The sequence below is a fragment of the Arachis ipaensis genome, chromosome B8 (assembly GCF_059453495.1).
Source record: "Arachis ipaensis isolate K30076 ecotype BB chromosome B8, ASM5945349v1, whole genome shotgun sequence".
Taxonomy (NCBI): domain Eukaryota; kingdom Viridiplantae; phylum Streptophyta; class Magnoliopsida; order Fabales; family Fabaceae; genus Arachis; species Arachis ipaensis.
Window position 1 is genome coordinate 34,732,478 of NC_142443.1, and position 23,245 is coordinate 34,755,722.

The following is a 23,245-nucleotide window of genomic DNA, read 5'->3' on the forward strand; positions in this document are numbered from 1 at the left end:
ACTTTTTTTTAGTATTTATGTATGCGAGCTTGCAATGAAGGAATTCTTTGTTAATAGAACTAGGTGGAGAAATAAAATCTTAAAGATGAAGAATTTTCACCAAAAAAATGACAAAAAGAGGTTTGTAGTAGTAAAAGCATATTTAGGTTAATTTCGTCATTTTTACTCTTTTAGAATATATTGAAGTGAATTATAATTTTAAGTTAAAATTGGAGAAAGGTAATTTTTTATTTTCATTTTATGGGTTTTTTTAATCTTTTTTTCAGTTATATTTTCATTTTATGGGTTTTTTTAATCTTTTTTTCAGTTACACAAGTATCGGACAAAAATATTTTTTAAAATCTATTTTTTTTATAAAAAAAATGTTAAATATACTCTTATATATGATTTTTTTTTATTTTATTATATGTGTAATACAATTGAATTTATATATACTTCAAGAAAAAAAATATGGATAATTTAGTTTTTGAATTAAGTTAGAATAGAATTATATACTTTTCGTTGCGGGAGATGAGTCTTTTAATTTAATAACTTTTAAGATATTAATTTTATAATGAAATAAAATGAGACATTGATACTTGATAAAGATAAAATAATATATTTAGTATTGTATCTTTTTTAAGATTTTTTTTTTTGTTATGAAGTTTATTTTAATTTTATTAAGAGTTTTTTAATAACTTTGAAGCAAAATTCTAAATCCATCATAAAGATAACGTGTTTTAAAAAAAAGTTACGTGCATATGAAATATAAAAGGTAATTTATCTTAGTTCTTAACAAATGATTGGAATTCAAATAAAATTACACATATTTTTTATTGGAGTTTGATTACACGAATGCCCTATTTGATTTTTTATAAATTGAATAAGCTAAGCTCAATTTACACATATATACATAAATTGAATCATACAAATTCTATTTATGCTCAAAAGTTTGAATTTATGTAAAACGAATTAAGTCAATTTAATTTAGTAGTGTAGAAGAAATATTATTTCGTTTTTGAAAATCTAAGATTTTGGTCATAGAAATTAAAATCGAAACAATCCAATTCGATTTATAATAATAAATTGAATTACCTCAATTTGATTTACTAAGATGAGTCTACATTATAAATTGAACCACCCTAATTCAACTTAGTCTTGCATTATCTATTTAAAATTCGACTTGGAAACATCTAAGAAAAAAACAAGACTGAGGATTTTTTCACTAATTATAGAAATTTGAATCGATCCTTTAAATATTTAAAGGTATTAATCATATTAATAATTTAAAATATTAAAGTATTTAATAAAATTTAATTTTTTTTATATAAAAATATTTTAGATACTATTTTTTTTTAACCAAAGATATGAGATTCGAACCCGCAACCTCTTAATTGAGTATAGGGAGACTATGCCATTTGAGCTATTACTCATTTGAACTATTTATATGTATAAATTAATTTTAATATATAATTAATTTTGAACATATCAATAATATATTAAAATGATTGAAATAGTTATCATTTAAATTGAATTGAATTATCTCGATTAATTTTTTTAAAAGTTTTGAATTTTGATAAGAATCTTGTTTCTCAATTAATAGTTATGTGGTATAATATATATATATATATATATATATATATATGTGAGCATTTAACTAGAAAAAGAAGGAGATCAATATTATAACAAAAATAAAAGTTAATTTTCTAGAATAAGAAAGACAAAAAAATAACTTATTTTTTATGTCATAAATATTATGACAAAAATAAACTTTTTAATTGAGTGAGAAATATAAAACTATTTTTTGTTTTATTTTTTTATATTGTTTAAAGAATTTAGTTATACACATATCAATATATGATATAATTTTTTTATATTTTTATTTAAAAGTGTTATAATTTATATAAATTGATTATTTTAAATAAAATATAATTGACAAGACACATAATTTATATGAAATAGTGATTCAAATAATCAATAGAAAAAATATTATCTTAACATATAAAAAGTATGAGAATTGTTTTTCAAAAATTTTAAAATCATCATAAAGCAAAGCAAAAAAGTTTCAATTTGAGAACATTCTATTCTTTACAACTTTTTCTGCTTTGGTTACAATCAAATGCCTGATCTCATTTTTTTTAATTATCTCTTTTTTCTGGCAAGACATTTGATTTTGGAAAAAAGGTCTTCTGGTCTCAAACACCATGCCCCAAATAAAACACCCATATCACTGCTGAATCTTCCGACACCACCATTATAAAATTTTTCACTACTTATAAGAATACCATTAAAAATCAGTTGATCAATTTCAGTTGCCAAACTTTTCTATACTCGCAACAAAATCTCCACCGACATTATTTCTGCAGACTTCGTCACCTAATTCACCTGTCTCGGAACCATTTCCAACGACATTTTGGTCATCATCCCCACTTAAAGATGTGTCACAGTATTCATCTATACTACTTCGATCTAACTCATCTTCGCCACCATTAACCTGAAAGGTCAAATCTATTTTAAAAAACACAGTAATTTAGTCACCTTCAAAATGTTTTATTGGCAATATTTGATCAACAATTAATTAATATACATGTTGTTTTCATTTTAATTACTGTGTCTATTACAATTTTATTACTCTAATATAGTGAAATGCTATGTACAATTCATTTTGAGTATAATTATTGTATTTTCTATCCCAAAATTTGAATTAGTTTGTTTGATATAATATATATGGTTAAAGAAATATTAACCTAATGTTGCTAAAAAAAATATTGTCGAATAATAGGTAACGTGGTATTAAATATAAAGGATAATGTGGTAATTTGATATGATATAAAAGTAAGAGTTAAATTTTAAAGTAGTATTTGAAATTCATGAATTGCACCTATCTAATTTTTGACTTATCAATTGCACTGTTTTATGTCTTTAAATTTGTAAAGAATACACCAAATTAGTACCTCACTACATCTCTGGCCAATTTATTTACCGCCGACAGTCCCACGCTGTCGTTTCACTTTTGGCACTAAAATGAAACCTCCCTAAAACAATGGCATTTCACCAACCCTCTCTTGGACGATATCTTCCACCTTATGACCACCCGCGTCGGCTCCTACTCCCCCTCCACCAACTCCCTCTGGCACACCGGCGGCTTCCTCACCAACCACTACAGCCCCAAGAAGTTCCGCTCTCGCAACAAGAAGCTCTTCAGCCCCACTCAGCCCCCGACGGCATTTTCATCATCGACACCGATTCTAAATCCTCCGTCATCAACGAGGCTCACAATCTTCACATCTCCGTCGCCATTGTCGGCTCTTCCATGCCCCTCCATTCATTTTATCCTGATCCCGCCGATCCTTCTATTCAGTTTGTCTACTTGTTCTGCAACCCCGTCACTAAGATTCTCCTCCTTGAGAAAGAGAATGGCAAGCTAAAAGAACCAGCATCTCTCCAAATTCAAGCAGGTAAGGCTGCGAAGATGGACTTGTCAAACCTCGAGAGCTCAGCAATTTTCTCGTTAGTAGCGGATATGGAAGAAACTAAAAAACTTTTGGACAAAATTTGTCATCTCAGTACCATGTTACTATTAGAGCAGATAAATTGACTGTGAGGGACTAATTTAGTGCAGTTTTTATAAACTTTGGACATAAACAGTATAATTGATAAATTAGGAATCAAATCGGTGTAATTTTTGAATCTAAGAGACCATTTAAAATTTAACTCTTAAAAGTAAAAATAAAAAATAAAGAAAACTCAAAAAAACCAAATTAACGGGTGTACCAAATGCGAAGGTGACCGAGTCAGGTGAACCGAAGAGTGTGGTTCAAACTCGCGCCTTTTTTCATTCTGCTCCGAACAAAGCCGCGATTTTTAGGGCTCCAGAGAGAGAAAAAGACAACCAACTTTTCTTTCTTTCTTTCTTCGTTTCTTCCTTCCTTCCCTTCGTTCTTTCTTGTTCTTCTTTCATGACAAGCACAACAACTATGCTTCTTCGAAGCTCATCATCTTCGTCCACGCTCAATTCATGGCTTCCCCATTCCAATCACTCTTCTGCCGAACCCGAAATCATTCACCAGATTCCACGAATAACTCGATCCATCACATTGTCCGCATCGTCCTCGCCCAAAGGAGTCGCATTGCCGCGTGTTCTCTCTGATTCTGATCTCTCCTCCTCCGTACACATGCCGTGGGTTCGTCCTCCTTCCAGAACGACGTCGTTGGGCCCCGCATTGTTTTCGTTCTCCGAGTTGACAGAAGGCGACGGTGCAGGTTGTGGTGGTGGTGTTGGAGGAGGTGGTATTGGCATTGGTGGCGGTCGCGGTGGTTGGGGATCCTGGGATTCCAATTACGACAATGATCCAACTGACGAATATTACCGAGCCATGATCGCAGCTAATCCCGGGAATCCACTTTTTCTTAGCAACTACGCAAGGTACTTGAAAGAGGTACGTCAATGAAGTTCTTCCATTGATGTTATTTTGTTTTTTTGTTTTTTTTTTCTTTTAAGTCTATGCTCAAAAGATTGAAACATGTTCAGTTACGATTGTGCATTGATCTACTTTGTGGTGATGGCAGGTTTGTGGAGATTATGTTAGAGCAGAAGAGTATTGTGCAAGAGCAATTTTGGCTGACCAGAATGATGGGAAGGTGTTATCCTTGTATGCAGATTTGATATGGGAGAGCCACAAGGATGCTCCTCGTGCTGAGTGTTACTATGATCAAGCCGTTAAAGCTGCTCCAGATGATTGGTAAGAACCATTCACAATTTTATTCTTGGATTATAATTTTGTTTGAGATTCTTCTGGTATGTATCTTGATTTACTTTCTTCAAATAATCAAACCTTACATCATTTGATTGTAAAGTTCAAGGGTGCAAATTGCAATTAACTTAATTTCGAGAACACGCTGGTATGCTTTAGCCAGATAGAAGATTTTAGTTGGGATGGGGTAGGTCTAGATCAGAAATTCTGTTTGCTGTAAAATGTAATTGTAGAAACTATAATAAACTAATTATTGTTTAACTTGTTATTGTAGTTATGTTCTAGCATCCTATGCTCATTTTCTTTGGGATGCCACGGAAGCGGGTGAGCTAGGGGAAGAAGATTCCTCTCAAAATTCTCCTAGTTTCTTCCATGGAGGTATTCCACCAGCTCCTCCTTCTCCTCTAGCCACAGCTGCTTAAGCTTCATGTTCTGGTGCTGGCTTTCATACAAGTTTCTAACATTTGCTTATGTTACCTTTTACCTTGTAAAATTTTGGTCCATGAAAATAGTTGCCATTATTCAAATGTACATTCATGTATAGGAGAATGAAAGATGAGAGACAAGAGAGAGAAAGTTAGAAGAGAGGGATATCTCTTTTTCCCATTTGATTCATGTGCATTTCAGATCTCTCTTCTAGCAACCTTGTATGGTGGAAATATTGTAATAATGGTAGCAAAACATTTTTGGAGTTATATCATTCACACGTGCACCTATTGGCGGTCATTTATTTGTAAACAGAAATCAAAATCCGTAGGTATATAAAGATATGTTTGCAACTAGCCAAATACGAAGTGAAACGACCTTTTAATAACTGAATGGTTCACATCTTAATAATTCAAAAAACTTTTGAGTACGGAGTAGGTTTTTAAAATCTAAAGCTACTTTAGGGACTAATGCTTATGAGATTTTCCTGAGAGATTAATCTTTTAACGACCAATAATTTCAGAGACTAAGATGCATTTTGCTCTAGTAAATAGCCGAACACAGATTTTTAATGTCATTTACTGGCTGTGGATACTGGATACCATATATTACATATTACTTGCCTAGATATCTACTAATGGTCTCTACGGTTTCTCATATTCTGGAATGGTGAAGTTTGATGCTTGATGCTGCAGAGCTATTCCTTTATTGCCCAGTGTGCATTGCCCTAAGGTGTATTTGCAAGTTGAGATATTGGAATAGAAGGGAGGAATGTGAACGGCTTGATGAGAAAAGTAGAGTCCATTTACTCATAGAGCTCCATTCCCTCCCTTTCCTTCCAAGACACAACTCACAAACACACCTTTAGGATCATTTTATTACACAATGGAACAAAGACCTTTATAAGATCCAGAACCACCCTAGGACTGAACCACCAACCAAACCAAATCCAAGGAACACTATCATCACAATAGCAGATAACTCTGATTCTGAGAAGGGCACTGACTTGGGTGTTTGAATCATAAGGACACTGGTGAGGTAACCATTAGTAACACCAAGCAGAAAGGTAAGAGCTATCATTGGCACTTCTGATTTGAGCCACTTTGGTCCATGAAGACAAAGGATAAAGAGTGGATAGAATAGTAGCCTTATTATGGAGGTCCATATTGCCCTTGTGATAGATTGTATGACATAGAAGGCAGTTAATGACTTCCCAATAAGATCAGCAAGATTATAAACTGTTATCAGTAAAATAGGATACCAATCCATTAGAAGCTTGGATTCCAGATCCTCTGCAATGAATCCTGGGAAGATAGACAGAGTCACTACGTAGATTATGAGAATTGCAAAAGCTGGCCCCTTGATTTTCCCCGCAACTGCCCAAAATCTTGTCCCAGAGCATAAGGTGTTGTCGTGTTGAAGGCTCTGATAATACTCCTGCATGACTGGTAACTTGTACTGCAAATTGCTGAAGATTATGCAGCATAGTAGGAAAACAGTAGCAACCATAAAGTACAAGTGAGCACTTATTTGTAGTCCCTTTGGTGTTTGTGGAAGTGATGCTTTTGTTATTATCCTCAACACTGAAATTATAATACCTGTCCCCCAAGAAAAGACTCTGATTAGTTGTTTAAGCGTCAACTATGTAACTGGATTTTCCCTATATAGATATCATATTTGAGATTCATTTGTACCTTAGCTACAGCTTTAGTTGTTGCTCTATCTATATATATATAAGAAAAATGGTTGAGTGTCCTTAGTTGTAGCATGGTTTTTTGTAGAAGGAAATGGTTACCTAGATATGAAGGAATATGCTAGGCAGTGTTATGCATGCACACACACAAACAATATGTTGTCGCATAACTAGGATACACACACTGCACAATTAAAAACCAAGAAAACTAGACTCTGGAATCTACTAGTTTTTAATACCTTTAAATTCAAAAGCTTGTATATCCCTAAAAGAATAAAGTACGCACTATGGTTTTATTCAGAGTTGCTTTACTTCATTTATGCTTCATATTATGTAGAATTTTTATAGACAAGAGGATCTGTTAATCTCATTAGATCACTTAACATTCAGATATAGAAAAACACCTGATGATGCAGTTCCGGCGAAAACAGCTTGCATATACTGTTTTGGGAGCTTGCCGGCCGATCCTATCAAGCTTCCACCCACCAAGCCATCTGCTAAACCACAAATCACCACTGCTGCAACGGTCAAACCATAGGCGCCGCTTGGTCTGTCTTCTAACTTGGTGCTGCTGGAGGCCCAGTCAATGACAGGAGGTATCATGAGAGACATAACAAACATTGAATACCCGACGTTCATTCGCAACCTCAACGTTGTTCTGCTCCAACCTCCCCAGCTCATCATCATGAGAAGTACTAGAACTGATGAAATCATGTAAGCCACTGAGAAAACCTTCTCTATGTGTTTGGTTGGATAGAGGTACGCAAAATAATCCACTGCAGTGATTAAAGCATTCCAAGGAAGCAAGTTGCCAGCACCAAGCAAGAAATGGATTATGTAAGCAACTCTGCATGTGTCTCTTCTCTCATCTTGATCAATTGAGACCTTGACTGCTTCCATTTTATTTTATGTTTTGCGCTTTGCTAAAAACTCTAGCTTAAAAGTTCCCTGCAGAAGTTGTTAACATTGTCAAACAAGTGACTGATACAAGTAGCTTTACTTATATGCTAGTGCTAGTTTGGGTCTTTGGGACTAGTTGACACCTTGCATATTCAAATATATATATAGACACACACACAGTCTTACACATAAGTGATTGATGGGCTTGGAATCGATTTGCTTAATGTACGAAGAAGAAAAATTGTGCTGTGTGGGGACAGCAATGGATGGGTGATATTAGATATACCATTTGGTCATATACAGTAACAGTTCACACATGCGAATGCTGTCTTACAATCACTCACCAGTACTTGATTGATTAACACAAAATTGGAAGATAGATATCCATGATAATGATCCTTTCTGTATAAATAAGTCTTGTCTTGAACCCTATTAGTTTATCTGTATACAAGTCACAAAAAAGGGTCTTTAAAAACCAATTAAAAGGTAGAGTAAATCCATAATAATATCAAGCCACCAATCAGTGGCTGTGTTAGTGAGACTAGTGAATGGAGTCATGGAGAGAAGCACAGACACAAATGGGCTTGTCAACATGACCTTTCAAACAAGAAAAGAGGCCCCCTTGGTCATTTACCGGTTTACCTTGGGAAAAACCAACCTTTTTTCGATTGAACTACTGACATCAAGGTTCTTGTTATATATATTTACATCCAGTTAACCTTACCTGACTTAAACGTGGTCACATAAATGGTTAAGTGGTCTCCATATGAGGAATTTCTTTCAATTCCTATGACTAGAAGTCGAAACTTTCGGTTAAAAGACTAAAGAACGTATCACCTGGACTAATTTCACATTGTACCTCGATAGAATTTGATACTGTTTTCAGAGAATTTATACAGTAGTGGTTATCATGTACCTCGGCTTGACATATGTCATGTTGATTATCAGTTGCCGTTATTCTAGGCTTTTTTTTCCTTCACATAATGGTAGGTTTTTAAGGTCCATATTCACCAATAAGCACTAGAAGCATAAAGTCTTTAAAGCACTAGAAGGTTTATGGGATGAAGTGGCAAAGCTGAAATCACTAAAAACTAGCAGGCATAACATTTTTATGGAGCTTCTCTGTATGTCAGCTTGTCAAGTTGAGGAGACACACACAAGTTCCCCCAGTGACAGTGATTGCCATGAGGCTCAAACCTGCCAAAGTAATACATAGTGGATGGACAGAAATCATGGTTTTAAAAAGCAGTAACATGTTGCAGTTATCTGACATGAGTTAAGATTTTAAATTCATTTTGTTTTTCTTTGCCCCGCCCCCTCCTCTAAAATTAAAATCAGATAGGCTATTTATAGTAGCTGCAGAATGAAGTGAAAATAAGATATAGCAGCATGGAAATCTTGCGTTTCCTTCTCAGTCTCATCAGTCATGTTTTGTCACTTAGAACATAATACACAACAATAGACATAATTGGTAAATCTTGAATGAGGAAACAAGAAAAGGGACAGAGTTTTGGCGTAAAAGATTTACATTATCTACAATAGAATGCCTCCCCACCATGTTTACAGCCATTATCTAGGGTCTACCACACTTATTGGTATCAATATCAAATTCTAATAATTACAATCTCAATTTCCTAGTGATGGTCGTTTTGATTTTTTTTTTTTGGGTCTATTTATAAATTAATGCATGTAAATACTTTTTTTTCTTTATAGATGTATAAAGAAAAAGTAAAAAACAATTATCATTCGGGAATGAAGTTAATTATTTGTATTTTGCTTAATGGTAAGATAGAAAGATATAATTATGAAGCATACACAAGTCCTTAAAATGGAGGCCATGTAGATATTTTGTTTTTTTTAAAGAGCAAAGTTGAACTTCATAATTGATTTGAATAAGATCATCAACTAGTATTGATAGTCCGGGGTGAGAAGATGACAAGAGTGGTAGTCATTCATAGTTGTTCTGTGAATATATTCTCAAATCAATGAGGAAGGACAATGATACATAGGTAAATATTAAAAAAAAAAATTACTAGATTTTCTCCCAAAGGAGGATCTGCTATCTTTAGTTGGTTGGCTGGAGGTTATGTTTGGAGGGTAATAGGGTATAGCTTTTTTACCATGTCTCTTTCCTTCAACCATTTAAAGTTATAAAAAGCTGAGAAAGGACATAGGAAAAGACTTAAATGAGCTTTAAGATTTTGGTTTTTGTGTTGCCGTGATTCTAGTTTATCAGTTCCTGATTCTGATTATGACTTGACTGATGTTAATATCTAATAAGCCTTGTTTTGTTTGCTTCTAATCCCTTATCATAAACATAATAAGTCCAAGATTATGGTAATATCTGAAAATAGTAAGATATGCAATTATGCATAACTTAAGGATAAGCTATTCATGATTATATGTTAGAACCATTTGCACAAGGCAGCATCAATGGTAGAAGGAAAAGTTGCTGTTCTAAGCTGTGTTGTCAAAAGGAACTTCCCCTTGGTCCTTTTAGATGCCAAGGATTCTTATCTCATACTCATAGTATCAAACATTTCTGCCAAGACATCATTGGCCAGTGAAATAGAATATTCTTTCCTACAACATTATTGGTTCCCTTGGAATGATGTCCAATGTTAGAAGTAAGCAAAGTCCATTGCCCTCAAAAGAAAGAAGTAAAAAAGTATTGTATAGAGTTAGTATAAGGTCACATTAGACTTCATTCTTGTGATTTTGAGTTTAAAAGGTTGTTTGATGTACAAGCATCTTGCGTTAACACAGGATATAGAAAATGGCCACACTCCAAAGGGTGTAATGTAGGCAACCTACCCTAATAATTATCTCGGTGGTTGATTCCATGATTTAAACATATAATCTTAAAATTACTCAGAGACAACTCAACTATTGTTTTAAGACTCTCCTTCAAACTTTGAACAATATTGATAAAAAAAAAAGATAATAGTAATAATAATAATAACAAGAAAAGTCACATTACCAAAAAGAGAGGGGTAGCCAACCACTTCTTAAGAATCATTAGGATTTGTGGCCTTACTTAGGGGCTTTGTGGATAGTGGATACCCACTTTGTTTATTTGAAAAAGCCATGTCATTTTTGTTTGGCTGCTAAAATATTCATTTTCTTAATATATATGGAGGATCAAATTCTTGCATCTCATGATAACAAACTTGTTAAGTGCTTGGCACATTTTACAAAAAAATATGAATTTTGATTCATGAATGTAGGATGTCATGGGGTGCCAAATTCAATGCCTACTTCCCTAATCATACCAATGTTTCTAAAGCTTCCACTCAACTGATTGCAAAGTGTTCTCAGTCAACTCTCCCTCTACACACAATATTTATTTTCTTAGTTTCTTTGATTACTTTAGCTTTGTACACAGCCGGTATGTTCCTACTTCCTAAGCATTTTAGTGGATGGAATTAGGCATGTTCAATATCACTAAATATTCAAATAATAAGTACTAAACAATATTGTGCACCTTAAAGGTCAAAAAAAGAGAGGATCTTTGGACTTAATTTAGACAAACTAGGTTAATAAAAATTATTTTTGATAGACTATAGTATTGCTATTACTAGGGGAAAAAAAACATGGAGAGATTCAAGTTCTAAAATTCCTACATGAAACAAAACATACACCCACCAAGATTTTATTCCCTATTTGTCTTATTTATCATTGCCATTAGTCTTAGTGATACTATTTTCTCATTTCTCAAGGTATCTGCATTGTTTTAGCATAGTATAGAACTGAAAGGAACAAATCTTCCACTTCGCCTCAATTGACCATAACCAACTATTTGATTGATTTATTTATATACATTGTTGACAAAGCTATAGTTTCAACTACTTTTCACAAAGCTTATGCACATTATAATGCATTCTTAGGTGTATGTAGCAGTCATAATTAGTCCTGCTTTAAGGTTTAAAGTCGTAGCATATATATATATATATAATTCTTCTGTTGCTGTGATAGTTGATAGTTGAGTCTGCTACATATTAACACGTAGGTGCATCAATTAATGCTGATAGTTGATATTTTCTGAAACTATATGGAATTTGGGTATGAATAGAGAGATTACTATGCATCATGGTCATTCTTATTGGTGCAATTGAAAGTTGACCACTAATTATTTTAGGGTTTTATGAATATATACACCACCTTTGATGTTTCTGTGCTTAAGTGGAAATAATGATGTCATGGCATGAAAACTTTGGCATTTGTTAACTGCTTTAATCAACCCTTAAGATATTGTTGTATTCTCCACTTCCCTCTGTAGATTTTGTGCACTGAACTCTTTCAATAGTAATTAGTTACTAATCACACGTTAACAATAACATAAATAAAAAAAATTAAAATAAAATTAGATTAATCGGCACAGGTAGTTAGTTAGAACTTAGAACAGTGAATAACAGTTTTGTTAGAGTTGTTGCAGAGTTAGTTACAGGGAGGGTTAGTTATGAGTTGATTCAGTTCTGCTGATTGAAGTATCCAGGGTTAGTTTTTGGTTCTGTTTTTCCGTTATGGTAGTTATAAAGAGCATTTGTGCTTGGAAAATTGAAACCTGTGTGAATGTTGTTGAGTTTTTGAAGTCATTGACAAGTTCACTGATTTTTTTATTTTTTGAATTACATACAATAATAACTTTTGTGCGTATGCACCAAATAATGCCTCTGCTGAATGTATATATAGAATTATGGATAAATCATGTAAAAAAAAAAAATTGCTTTAAGAGACAATATCTCATTTGCTATTATGACAACTTTTTTAATAAGTAATCTGTAAAAGTTTCTTACAAGTGTTCATTGAATTTTAAAAAATTCCTTAATTTGGATGAGCTGATTGATTCTAAATTCATGTAAAGGAAAAGGATGCAATGGTCCTTGCTATTGATGCACAATGAAAAGAATAATAATACAGAAGACACAGCTAATATTCACACACAAACACATGTGGGCTTCAAAAAATTGTCGAATAAAGAAAAAGATACATAATAATTAACCTTATAAATTTCCTATTTCCTATAGTCATATTACTGTGATTGTGATTCACCCTTCAATTATTCACTGTTTTAAAATACTTTTTTATGTGATGTGCAAGCCAACAACATCATCAATCCACTTTGGGACCAACATGAATATCAAATTATCAATCCTACATACATACATACATGGATATGCTAAACTATTTTATATCATGATTTATGATAGAAAAATAAAAAACAAGCTAAGGGTGGGTCTAGTCACAATTCATGAATCATGATGCTGCTGCTGAGTGTTGACATAAAGTCATCAACTTTGATTCAAATCATCACAAGGAGTTAATCCCCTCAAACATTATCAATTTGTGTGTTCCTAAGCTTATTTATATATCCCTTTAATCTAATTATTATTAAATTTGAGAGTCAAATAAATAAAATTATGTAGATCATCTAATTATTTTTTACTTTTATTAACTCTTGCTCTCCTCATGTCAATTTTTTAATTAAAAAAATCTTGCTGTCATTTTCATATAACAATGGAACCTAATTAGTATGGCAAAAAAATACAATAGAACCTAAATTGACATGTTATTGGTTTTTTTTTTTTTGTTTCTGTTTTCAAATTTTAATGACTAATTTGTTATAAATTTGAGAGATTTTTTTTTAAAGATAATAGTAGTATTTTATTTAATATAAAAACAAATACAATATTCAAAATTCAGGATAAAAAAATTAAAAAAAATTCAGATATTCACAATTAGGTAAAATTATAAGAAAATAATAACATAAAAAAAATTTAAGATATTATGTATAAGACAAAATAAATAGCTTTTAATTCAACTTAAACGATATTACAAATCTGAGTTCTAGATAAAGTTTATTACTGATTAATAAATTGCATTATAGACAAAGCGAAATTTAAATCCTAACATCTAGTTAAATAAACAAATAAGTTGAACACAACCAATACAAGTTGATTACTAACATGTTATTGTTATTCATATTAATTAGGATGCTATATTAGGCCATCAACCCGGGGGGCCTATATTGTTACTGTCGGCAACCATGTCCAACGTTTTAGAAGCCTCCTTTTTGGTTTGTGGCTTAGGCCCAACACACATTAGTACATTCTATGATTCTCAGCATGTGATTTCCTCTACTGTTTTTATCCGAACCAAAAAAAAAAAAAAATCAGAGATCATGGCTAATTTTTTGTTTTTCATCCGAATGGGATAAGACATGTATGAGTATGAGTAGGGGTGTTCAAAACCGATACAGACCGAACAAAACCGATTAACTGAACCGAAAAAATTGAAAACTGAATAAATCGAAAATCGAAAAAACCGAAAAAATTATATTTTGTTGCGGTTCGATTCGGTTTTCGGTTTTATACCTAAAAATCTGAACCGAACCGAACCGAACTGGTCAAATAAAAAACCCAAAAAAACTATTAGACCATTACTCCACCCCACCCCTATCACTCATCGGATAACCTAATCCCCTAACATTCCTAACTCCTAACCTAGTGCAGCCACACTCTCACAGAAGCCCCATTACCCCAGCCCCTCCCAACCCCGCCTCCCAACGCCTCGCAGCCCCTCCTAATCCCGTCGAACCAGCGCCTCCCATCTCCTCCCATCAGCGCCTCCCAGCTCCTCCCATCAGCACCTCCCAGTGGCGCCGGACCAGCCACCCAGCAGCGACATTCAGCTTCTCCTAGCAGCGCGAACCAGCAAACCCAACGCCTCCCAGCAGCGCCGGACCAGCCAGCCAGAAGCGACGTTCAACCCCTCCCAGTAGCGCAAACCTGCGAACCCAGCCCCTCCCAGGCACCCAGTAGCGACATTCAGGTATTAATTTTAATGATTTCTGTTCTATAATCAGTGTATTTTTGTTCGAATTTCTGGTAATTGTTAATAATTTTATTTTGTTTGAATTTCTGGTTTTGTTTGAATAATTTCTATTCTAACTTCTATGTTCAGTGTATTTTTGTTTGAATTTCTGGTAATGGTTAATAATTTTATTTTGTTTGAATTTACGCTTTTGTTTGAATAATTTCTGTTCTAACTTCAAAGTATTTATAATTGCTATTAATTTTGTTTTGTTGTTCAATCATCAATGTATAATTTCAGTGTATATTTGTTGCTGATTGTTCTTCATTGTTTAATTTAATTTTTGTTGATTTACTGAAATTACTTCTGATTATGGTTCATTTATTTGTTGTTGATTTACTGAAATTGCTCTGATTGTTGTTTTGTTGTTAACTATTCATTATTCAATGTATTGTTCAGTGTTCAAGCTCAAAGGATGTCCCTAACATAGAAAGCTCTTCCCTAAGCCTTAGGTTTTTTTTTTTTTTTTGTTCTGATTCTATTTTATTTAGTTTTGGTTCATTCTTATTGATTCTAAACTTTTTGTTTACTCAATGATAATACAGGAAAGGAGAAAGTGAAAGAGGAAGAATTTGTGGAATTGGTGCACCACATGAAAATTTTTGAAATTAGTTTGGTTGTATTTTTTATTCATTTTGGTTCTATTTCTGATTCAGTCCCTTTTTGCTTTTCCTTTTGCTTCTTGATTTTTCTGAGTCAGGTTCATTATCTAATTTGAATTTGTGGTTTGGTGTTCTAATTTATGTTGTTTTAATTTTTGGAAGACTAGAGTTTTAAATCACCTGATATATATACATCGTATAGAAGTAGTGATTGATTGATAATAGTTGTTGCTTTCCACCACCCTTATTTTGCTATGATTTAGTCAATTTTTTTACAGTTTAAGTTTTTCATACTATAATTCATATGTTCGTATTATGGCTTAATTTTGTTAGGTAAGGAGGGATAGAATTTTACAATTTTCAAATGATTGAAAAAACCGAACAAACCGAACCGAACCAAACCGATTTTAATTAGTTTGGTTTGATTCAGATGATTTTAGTAAAAAAACTGAACCAAATCGAACCGCAATTTAATTAAACGATCGGATCGGATGATTTTTCTCTAAAAAACCGAACTAAACCGCACCGCGAATACCCCTAAGTATGAGTGGCTTTTTTAAGAAGAAAATTGTTGACTTATAAATTAAAATATATATGATACTTTGTTCTACAAGTTTTCTATTTTAATTCGATTACTAATTAATCGATGTAGATTGGTTGAAGAAAAACCGTGAAAAAGAATTTGTTCGCCATGCACTAATCATAATACATTAATACTATGCACAAGACGATATTCAAATTCTTCGACACTTAATAAAAATGTCAGAAAAAAGCTCTGCTAGGGTTTCCACACAGGAGGACGACCTAGTGCAAAGAAGCACTAAGAAGGTCAAAACTCGGGGAGAGGTGGATCTGAATCAACCATCAGAGAACATGGAAATTATCCAACATGAGGATAATACGGCCAGTCCCGCGAAGGGATCATACAAGGATACTTTGTTGACTAGCCTTGGACTTGAAGAAGACCAGACCACCTCGCTGGACATGGATGATGATGATCCCAACCCTGAGGATAAGTGGTATAGAAACGATGATGACCGAGAAAATGACGAGAAACCCTTCAACCCTTGTCCCACAATTCCTGTATCTAAAGAGGAATTTGAAGAGTGGTGCAAGCCATGGAAGAATGCCCTCATGGTCAAAGTGCTGGGGAAACGTGTCACGTTTGCGTTTATGGAACAACGACTCCACAGAGACTGGGAAAAGAAAGGTAAGATTCATGTTATCGATATGAATCGTGATTATTTTTTGGTTCATTTTGCAGACGAGAAGGACTACGCACATGCCCTTATGGAAGGTCCCTGGATGATTGCTGGTCATGACCTCATCGTGCAAAGATGGAGGCCTTTCTTCCTCTCTGGATCCACAGAGGTTAAAAAGATCGCCGCCTGGATTCGCATCCCAAACCTTCCGATTGAACTTTATAACCACAATTTTCTCTGGAGGGTTGGCTCAGCCATTGGACATATGCTCAAGGTTGACCGCACTACCTCAATCCACTCGAGGGAGAAATTTGCCCGGATATGTGTTGAGATTGATCTGGCTAAACAACTAGTACCACGTATAGCTGTGCTTGGATGTGAGCTGAACCTTGAATATGAAGGTTTGTACCAAATTTGCTTTTCATGTGGCAAGTATGGGCATAGATCGGAGCAATGCATGGAAAGCGGTACTGATAGCGGTGCCCATAGGGAAGCGAACTGTGCCGGCGACAATCCACAAGGTGAGATGCCAGCTGACAGTGCTGCTGACGAAAATGGAAGGATCGCTGACCCACATCATCACCGCAATCTCAGCAACGAGAAATCCAACCCTGATTTTGGGCCTTGGATGTTGGTAAAAAAATACAATAATAGAAAGAAATCCCAAATAGGACAAAAATATCCCCATGCCAACCAAGACGCGACTACTTTCTATAATACTGACGAAGGAATCTCTCCAAGAGGACAAAATTCCAATTCGGGATCCAGATTTGCTATTTTGCAGGAAGAGAATCCGGGAAGTGCCCAGGGAAATGTGAATGAAGTGGAAGTGGGCCAGGAAACAATAAGTAAGAATGGGCCACAGCTAACCTTTTCCCAAGGTGTTGCGGGTAAAACCCAAATGCCAAAAAAGATCATCAGACCGGGTGCCAGCAAAAACCCACAAACCCAAAAGAAACCTACTCCCTCCCCAAAATCATTAATCGAACCCAGTAGGAAAGAGAATAACGGGAAGATCAAACCCAGAACTCCAGGGCTCTCTACATCTAACCCTAAGGGATCAGAAATCGCTATGAAAGCAGCGAAAAGGAAGGAGAAAAATCCAGATCTTGAAGGTATGGAAATGGTTGTGAATGAGTATATGAAAAGGATGGAGACTGACAAATGGGAAGCTTTCGAGGCTTTGAAGGGGAATCGAACAACTCTGGAAGGGCACTGGGTAAGAGAAAATTTGCTATTTAACCCAGACAAGCAGCAGTAACCTCAAAATGCACTTATGGGGGATAAAGAACACAGGAGAAATCAAGCGAAGCAACTTGACGTAACCATGTTTGATGCCGGTGGGGGTGGAAATTTGGACGCCTCGTCCTCTCAGGAACAGGGGGGTCCGATGTCGGGGGCCCGTACCCGTAAATGAATCTAGCCTTTTGGCTTCTCCTCCTAATTAAATTCTGATGATGAACATCATTAGCTGGAACTGCAGGGGAGTAGGCAGTAAAGCCTTTCCTTATCTTATACGTGATCTGAGATATGAATATGGAGCCAATATGTTCTTTCTCTTGGAAACTCATGTGAGTGGCGCTCGAGGCAACCAAATTAGGGGCAAGATTGGCTTTGACAAGTCCTTTGTAGTGGATGCAGTGGGTCATGCTGGCGGAATATGGTGTCTCTGGGATTCTTCTGCTTGGAGTGTGGATGTGCTAGAGCATGATAAACAATTCGTACACCTAAAAGTCTCTAGTAATAACTCCAATCCTTGGCTTATTACTGCTGTTTATGGTAGCCCCCAGCGGGCAACAAGAAGAACGCTATGGCAATCTCTTAAATCATATGCTGCTAACGTTAACCTCCCCTAGTGTCTGGTGGGTGACTTTAATGCTATGCTACACAACCATGAAAAAAGTAAAAAAGGTGGAGCGCTGAGTAACAACCATTGTGCTTGTAAAGAGTTTCAGGAGTGTGTTGCAGCGTGTGGCCTGATTGATTTGGGGTTTGCGGGCTGGCCCTACACTTGGAAGAGGGGCAATCTTGCTGAGAGGTTAGACCGGGGTTTGAGCAATCTGGAATGGCAACTTGCATTCCCAGAGGCTATTGTTAAACATATGCCCCTGTTAAAATCAGACTACTCTCCTATTTGCCTGCAACTTTCTCCCGTTAGCGAGCAGAATAGAGGAAGAAGGCCGTTCCGCTTCCTTGCGGCATGGATCACACACCCTGACTTTGGGAATGCTGTTGGTGCGTCTTGGAATATTCAGGGCTCTTGGGCTGAGGGCATAGCAAACTTTAAGAATAGGATCAAGGAGTGGAACAAGTCGGTATTTGGTGACATCTTCAGACGAAAGCATAGAATTCTCAGAAGACTCCAAGGAATTAACTCTAGTTTGGGGCACTCTCATAACTCCTATCTTGATAATCTTCAAAAAGAGCTGTGGGTGGAGTATGAACAGATTCTCCTTCAATAAGAATTACTCTGGTTCCAAAAAGCTAGAAGCAAGTGGATCAATTTTGGGGATCGTAACACTAAATTCTTCCATGGCTCCACTATGATTAGAAGACGCAGAAACAAAATAGTTTCCCTCCAGAATGACACCGGTGACTGGATAACTGAGAAGGTTACGCTTGAACACATGGCCACTTCCTTTTTCTATAATCTCTACACAGACAACACAAACCATACTCCCTTTATTCTGACGAACATGTTTCCTACTATGAATAGCTCCGACAACAACACCTTAGGCCGTAACGTGACAGATGAGGAGATTAAGGATGCGATGTTCAACATTGGTAATTGGAAGGCCCCCGGCAGAGACGGACTTCAAGCTATCTTCTACCAAAGTCAGTGGAACAAAATTGGCAGTGATGTACGCAATCTGACTAAAAACATTTTTCAGCACCCGGATAAGGTTGAAGAGGTAAATGAGACGCTTATTAATCTTATCCCAAAAATAGAACCTGTGACACATCTAAAGCAGCTGAGACCCATCAGCCTCTGTAATGTTTCTTATAAGGTGATTACAAAAATCCTGGCTAACAGGTTGAGAAGTGTCATGAACAAGTTGGTTATGCCTAACCAGTGCAGCTTTGTTCCCGGAAGACAGAGCTCAGATAACATCATCATCACACAAAAAGTCATTCACTCCATGAGACAAAAAAAAGGGAGAAAAGGCTGGATGGCCATTAAGATTGACCTTGAAAAAGCATATGACAGGCTCAAATGGAGCTTTATTAAGGAGACCCTTATGGATATTGGGTTCCCCCAGAATTTTATTAATCTAACCCTCTCATGTATCTCAACTGCCAGAATGAGGGTGTTGTGGAATGGGGAGGAACTGGAGGAATTCTCACCAACCAGAGGAATCAGACAAGGAGATCCCATCTCTCCGTATATTTTTGTTCTTTGCATTGAAAAACTTTCCCAACTCATTAGTACAGCTGTGGAGCAAGATGTCTGGAAGCCTATTCGTCTAAAGAAGGATGGGCCGCCTATCTCTCACTTGTGCTTTGCGGACGATATTATTCTCTTTGCAGAAGCCAGTGTCAACCAGGCCAACATCATAAATAAATGTCTTGAAGCTTTCTGTCAAAGCTCCGGCCAAAATGTTAGCAAAGATAAAACTAGAATCTTTTTCTCCGGGAATGTGGGTCACACTGTGAGAACAGAGATTAGTAATGTCTTGCAATTTGCCAGAACAGACGATTTGGGAAAGTATTTAGGAGTTCCCATTCTTCACACTAAAGTAACAAAGCACACTTTTAAGGGTATTATCAACAAACTCCATGCCAGATTGAACTCTTGGAAAGCCTCCACTCTCTCTTTGGCCGGAAGAACAACTCTGGTGAAATCAGTCCTTTCTTCTATGCCTTTATATAATACAATCTGCCTTATTACCTCCTGCTACTTGTAATTCTATTGATCGTATTTGCAGAAATTTTATTTGGGGCGACACAGATCAAAATAAAAAGGTTCACCTCCTTAATTGGAAAAAGTTATGTGAGCCGAAACAATCTGGTGGGTTGGGCATTAGACATGCAGGTCACATGAACCAAGTTTTTATGATGAAGGCTGGATGGGGGCTTGTAGCAAGGAAGGATGATCTCTGGGCCAGGGTCCTCCGATCAAAATATTGCTGCGGCGACGACACTATGCCCAAAGTGGCTAGAAGGCGAAGTAATTCCAACCTCTGGAAGGGTATATGTGCCTCTTGGGACAACGTGGAACGCAACTGCATTTGGAGAGTTGGCGATGGATCCCAAATTCGATTCTGGGATCACTACTGGGTTCCGGGAGTAGGCCGCCTAAGTGAATCCACAAACCAGGTAAGCAATAGTCTTAATTTTTCTGAGATGCTGATGGACTTTTTTGATATCTCAGGGCAGTGGGATATGGACAAACTACAAAGGATGCTGCCAGAGGAGATCACTAAGAAGATCGTAGCTATTTCTCCCCCGTCCCCTTGGAAGGAAGCTAACCACCTAGCCTGGGGGCCTTCTTCTGACGGATCCTTCATTACAAAGTCAGCATACCAGCTAACCATGGAGGACCAACAGGTTCCAAATAAGAACTTCCGGTTGGTGTGGAATTGGTAGGGCCCTGAACGTGTCAGAACTTTTTTATGGCTGGTAACTCACAATGCTATTCTTACAAACTCAGAGAGAAGACGAAGACACTTGACCAATGATGATTCTTGCCCAAGGTGCCGGTGCCAAGAAGAATCAGCTATACATGTGCTTCGGGACTGCCCCTATGCTAAAAGCATCTGGCAAAGGCTTATCCCCCCTATTGGGATGGATTCTTTTCTCAGTACAGACCTCAATGAGTGGTTATTCCAAAACCTGATGGCCAATAATAGTTGGAATTGCCTCTTTGGTGTTGCGATGTCGTCTATATGGTACCTCAGAAATAAGCTTGTTTTCAATGGAGAATCGGTCCATGTTACAACGGCCGTTAACCAGATTAGAGCGCGATCGGAGGAGTTTTTCAGAATTGTTGGAAGCAACCTGAAACCACATAATATCAAAGCTGCCGGTGTCTCTCTTATAAGTTGGTCTCGGCCTGAGGAAGGCTGTGTTAAAGTCAATGTCGACGGTTCATGGTTTGGACATACTAATAATACTGCTTGTGGTGGTGTATTCAGAGATTCGAATGGGAGATTCTTAAAAGGGTTCTCCTGTAATCTGGGAAACTGCTCAATTATGCATGCAGAATTATGGGCAGTAATACATGGTCTTAACATTGCTACTACTAATGGCTACCAGAATCTCATTGTGGAATCTGACTCGGCTGAGGCCATTAACTTCATCAACCGCGGATGCCGCCCAACCCCCCCTTGTGCCCCACTGATTCAAGATATCCGTGTCTTGACGGCTAGAATCCAGAAAATTGCCTGGCTACATTCTCTTCGTGAAGCTAACTCTGTGGCTGATCTCTTTGCTAAGAAGGGTCAGGAACTCCCTGTGGGTTTGCACATGATTGATCAAGCCCCCCTTTTATTAGTTTTGCTCTTCTCTGTGACTGTTTCGAGACCCTCCGGTTAAGGGGGTCTTGAGCTTTAGATCTGCTTTGCTTGTTTGTTTCCTTTTCTTTTGGGTCCTTGACCCCCTAGTTCACCAAAAAAAAAAAAATAATACATTAATATTGATGATTAGCACTTAGTAATTATTAGCTGGTTTCGATTGAATATATGTCCTAATTAAATATGCAATTATATTATAAGTTAAAAAGAAAAAAATGATATATTTTACGTTTAGCTAAAAATAATGAACTTAATTAAGTTTAAACAAATTTAAATTTTATAATAAACATTCGAGTTTTATAATAAATCATTTAATAGGTGATTCTGTAATATATATTAGCGTCAATTAAACTGTATTTTTATTGATTTTTTATATAATATAATAAAAATAATTATAATTTATTGGTTAATTAAAGATCAAAGAATCTGAAAATAATAAATTTAAAAAGACCAAATTCAATATGGAGATATCAAGTTTAATTTAAAATTAATGGAAAATATTATATACATTATTTTTGTGTATATTTTTAATTTTTAGTATTAAAATTAAAAAAGTATTATTATTATTATATGTAAATAAATCAGTTATTAAAATATAAAATATATTTTAAAATATAAAAAATAATAAATATATTTATACGCAAATTATGATAATCAATTTGATGATTATTTGTTACGTAACATAATATTTTTGTAAAAATAATGGATAAGAAGGAAGATAAAATATTTGTTTTTTATATAATAAAAGAGAAATATAAAAAATACATATAAAAAAATATACCAATCTGACAAAATTATTTTTAGAAGATAAAAATTTAGGTACAATCAATTTTACGTAAAATTAATAATTAAAAATTATTAAATAAAAATATAGCCAAATCAATTTAACAAATTTTAACTATTAATTTCACTTAAAATTCATTTCATCTGAATTTTCATTGAAAACTAATTTATATTTTGGCGGTGGAAAGAGGAGTAAGAATGTAGTGCCACGTGTTTAAAATGGGAATCACAAAATGAGAGGAATTATTGTAAGCCTGGATGGAATTAAAGCAAAGTTGCGGTTTGAATGGAAGGGAATAGTGACATACCAAAACCATAACCATAACCATTGGAATCACGTGCACATGGATCCAACCATAACCATTACAAGTTACAAGGTAATCATATCATCCAATTAAGTTAGGTTAATCTAATTACTAATCTATTTAAATAAGTATAGAAATTTAAATTTTATTTTGTATATATAATAAATCTTTTTAATAAAAAATTTTAGTTCCGTAACATATTAATCTTTAATTTA

The 23,245-nt window shown here is 35.3% G+C and overlaps 3 protein-coding genes across 3 annotated transcripts; 2 read left to right on the plus strand and 1 right to left on the minus strand.

The window, feature by feature from the left end:
* Positions 1 to 3,866: 3,866 nt before the first annotated feature.
* LOC148547669 (uncharacterized) lies at positions 3,867 to 5,296 on the plus strand. Its single transcript, XM_088497661.1, has 3 exons — positions 3,867 to 4,418; positions 4,549 to 4,721; positions 5,008 to 5,296. The coding sequence occupies exons 1-3, from the start codon at positions 3,939 to 3,941 to the stop codon at positions 5,153 to 5,155; spliced, it is 801 nt and encodes a 266-aa protein (XP_088353787.1). The 5' UTR covers positions 3,867 to 3,938; the 3' UTR covers positions 5,156 to 5,296.
* Positions 5,297 to 5,660: 364 nt separating this feature from the next.
* On the minus strand, positions 5,661 to 8,129 carry LOC107640125 (equilibrative nucleotide transporter 8-like). The gene is made up of 2 exons (XM_021105677.2): positions 7,257 to 8,129; positions 5,661 to 6,757 (listed from the first exon to the last, which is right to left on the minus strand). The coding sequence occupies exons 1-2, from the start codon at positions 7,750 to 7,752 to the stop codon at positions 6,060 to 6,062; spliced, it is 1,194 nt and encodes a 397-aa protein (XP_020961336.1). The 5' UTR covers positions 7,753 to 8,129; the 3' UTR covers positions 5,661 to 6,059.
* Positions 8,130 to 18,309: 10,180 nt separating this feature from the next.
* On the plus strand, positions 18,310 to 18,891 carry LOC107610882 (uncharacterized). The gene has a single exon (XM_016312866.1). The coding sequence runs from the start codon at positions 18,310 to 18,312 to the stop codon at positions 18,889 to 18,891; it is 582 nt and encodes a 193-aa protein (XP_016168352.1).
* Positions 18,892 to 23,245: the final 4,354 nt, after the last annotated feature.

Excerpts from the sequence above, each read along its gene's own strand:
- LOC107640125 (XM_021105677.2), bottom strand. The coding sequence starts at position 7,752 with ATGGAAGCAGTCAAGGTCTCAATTGATCAAGATGAGAGAAGAGACACA. Across the intron at positions 6,758-7,256 it reads CGCCGGAACTGCATCATCAG|GTATTATAATTTCAGTGTTG; the intron begins GTGTTTTTCTAT and ends CTTGGGGGACAG.
- LOC107610882 (XM_016312866.1), top strand. The coding sequence starts at position 18,310 with ATGCTACACAACCATGAAAAAAGTAAAAAAGGTGGAGCGCTGAGTAAC.
- LOC148547669 (XM_088497661.1), top strand. The coding sequence starts at position 3,939 with ATGACAAGCACAACAACTATGCTTCTTCGAAGCTCATCATCTTCGTCC. Across the intron at positions 4,419-4,548 it reads ACGCAAGGTACTTGAAAGAG|GTTTGTGGAGATTATGTTAG; the intron begins GTACGTCAATGA and ends TGGTGATGGCAG. Across the intron at positions 4,722-5,007 it reads AAAGCTGCTCCAGATGATTG|TTATGTTCTAGCATCCTATG; the intron begins GTAAGAACCATT and ends TTGTTATTGTAG.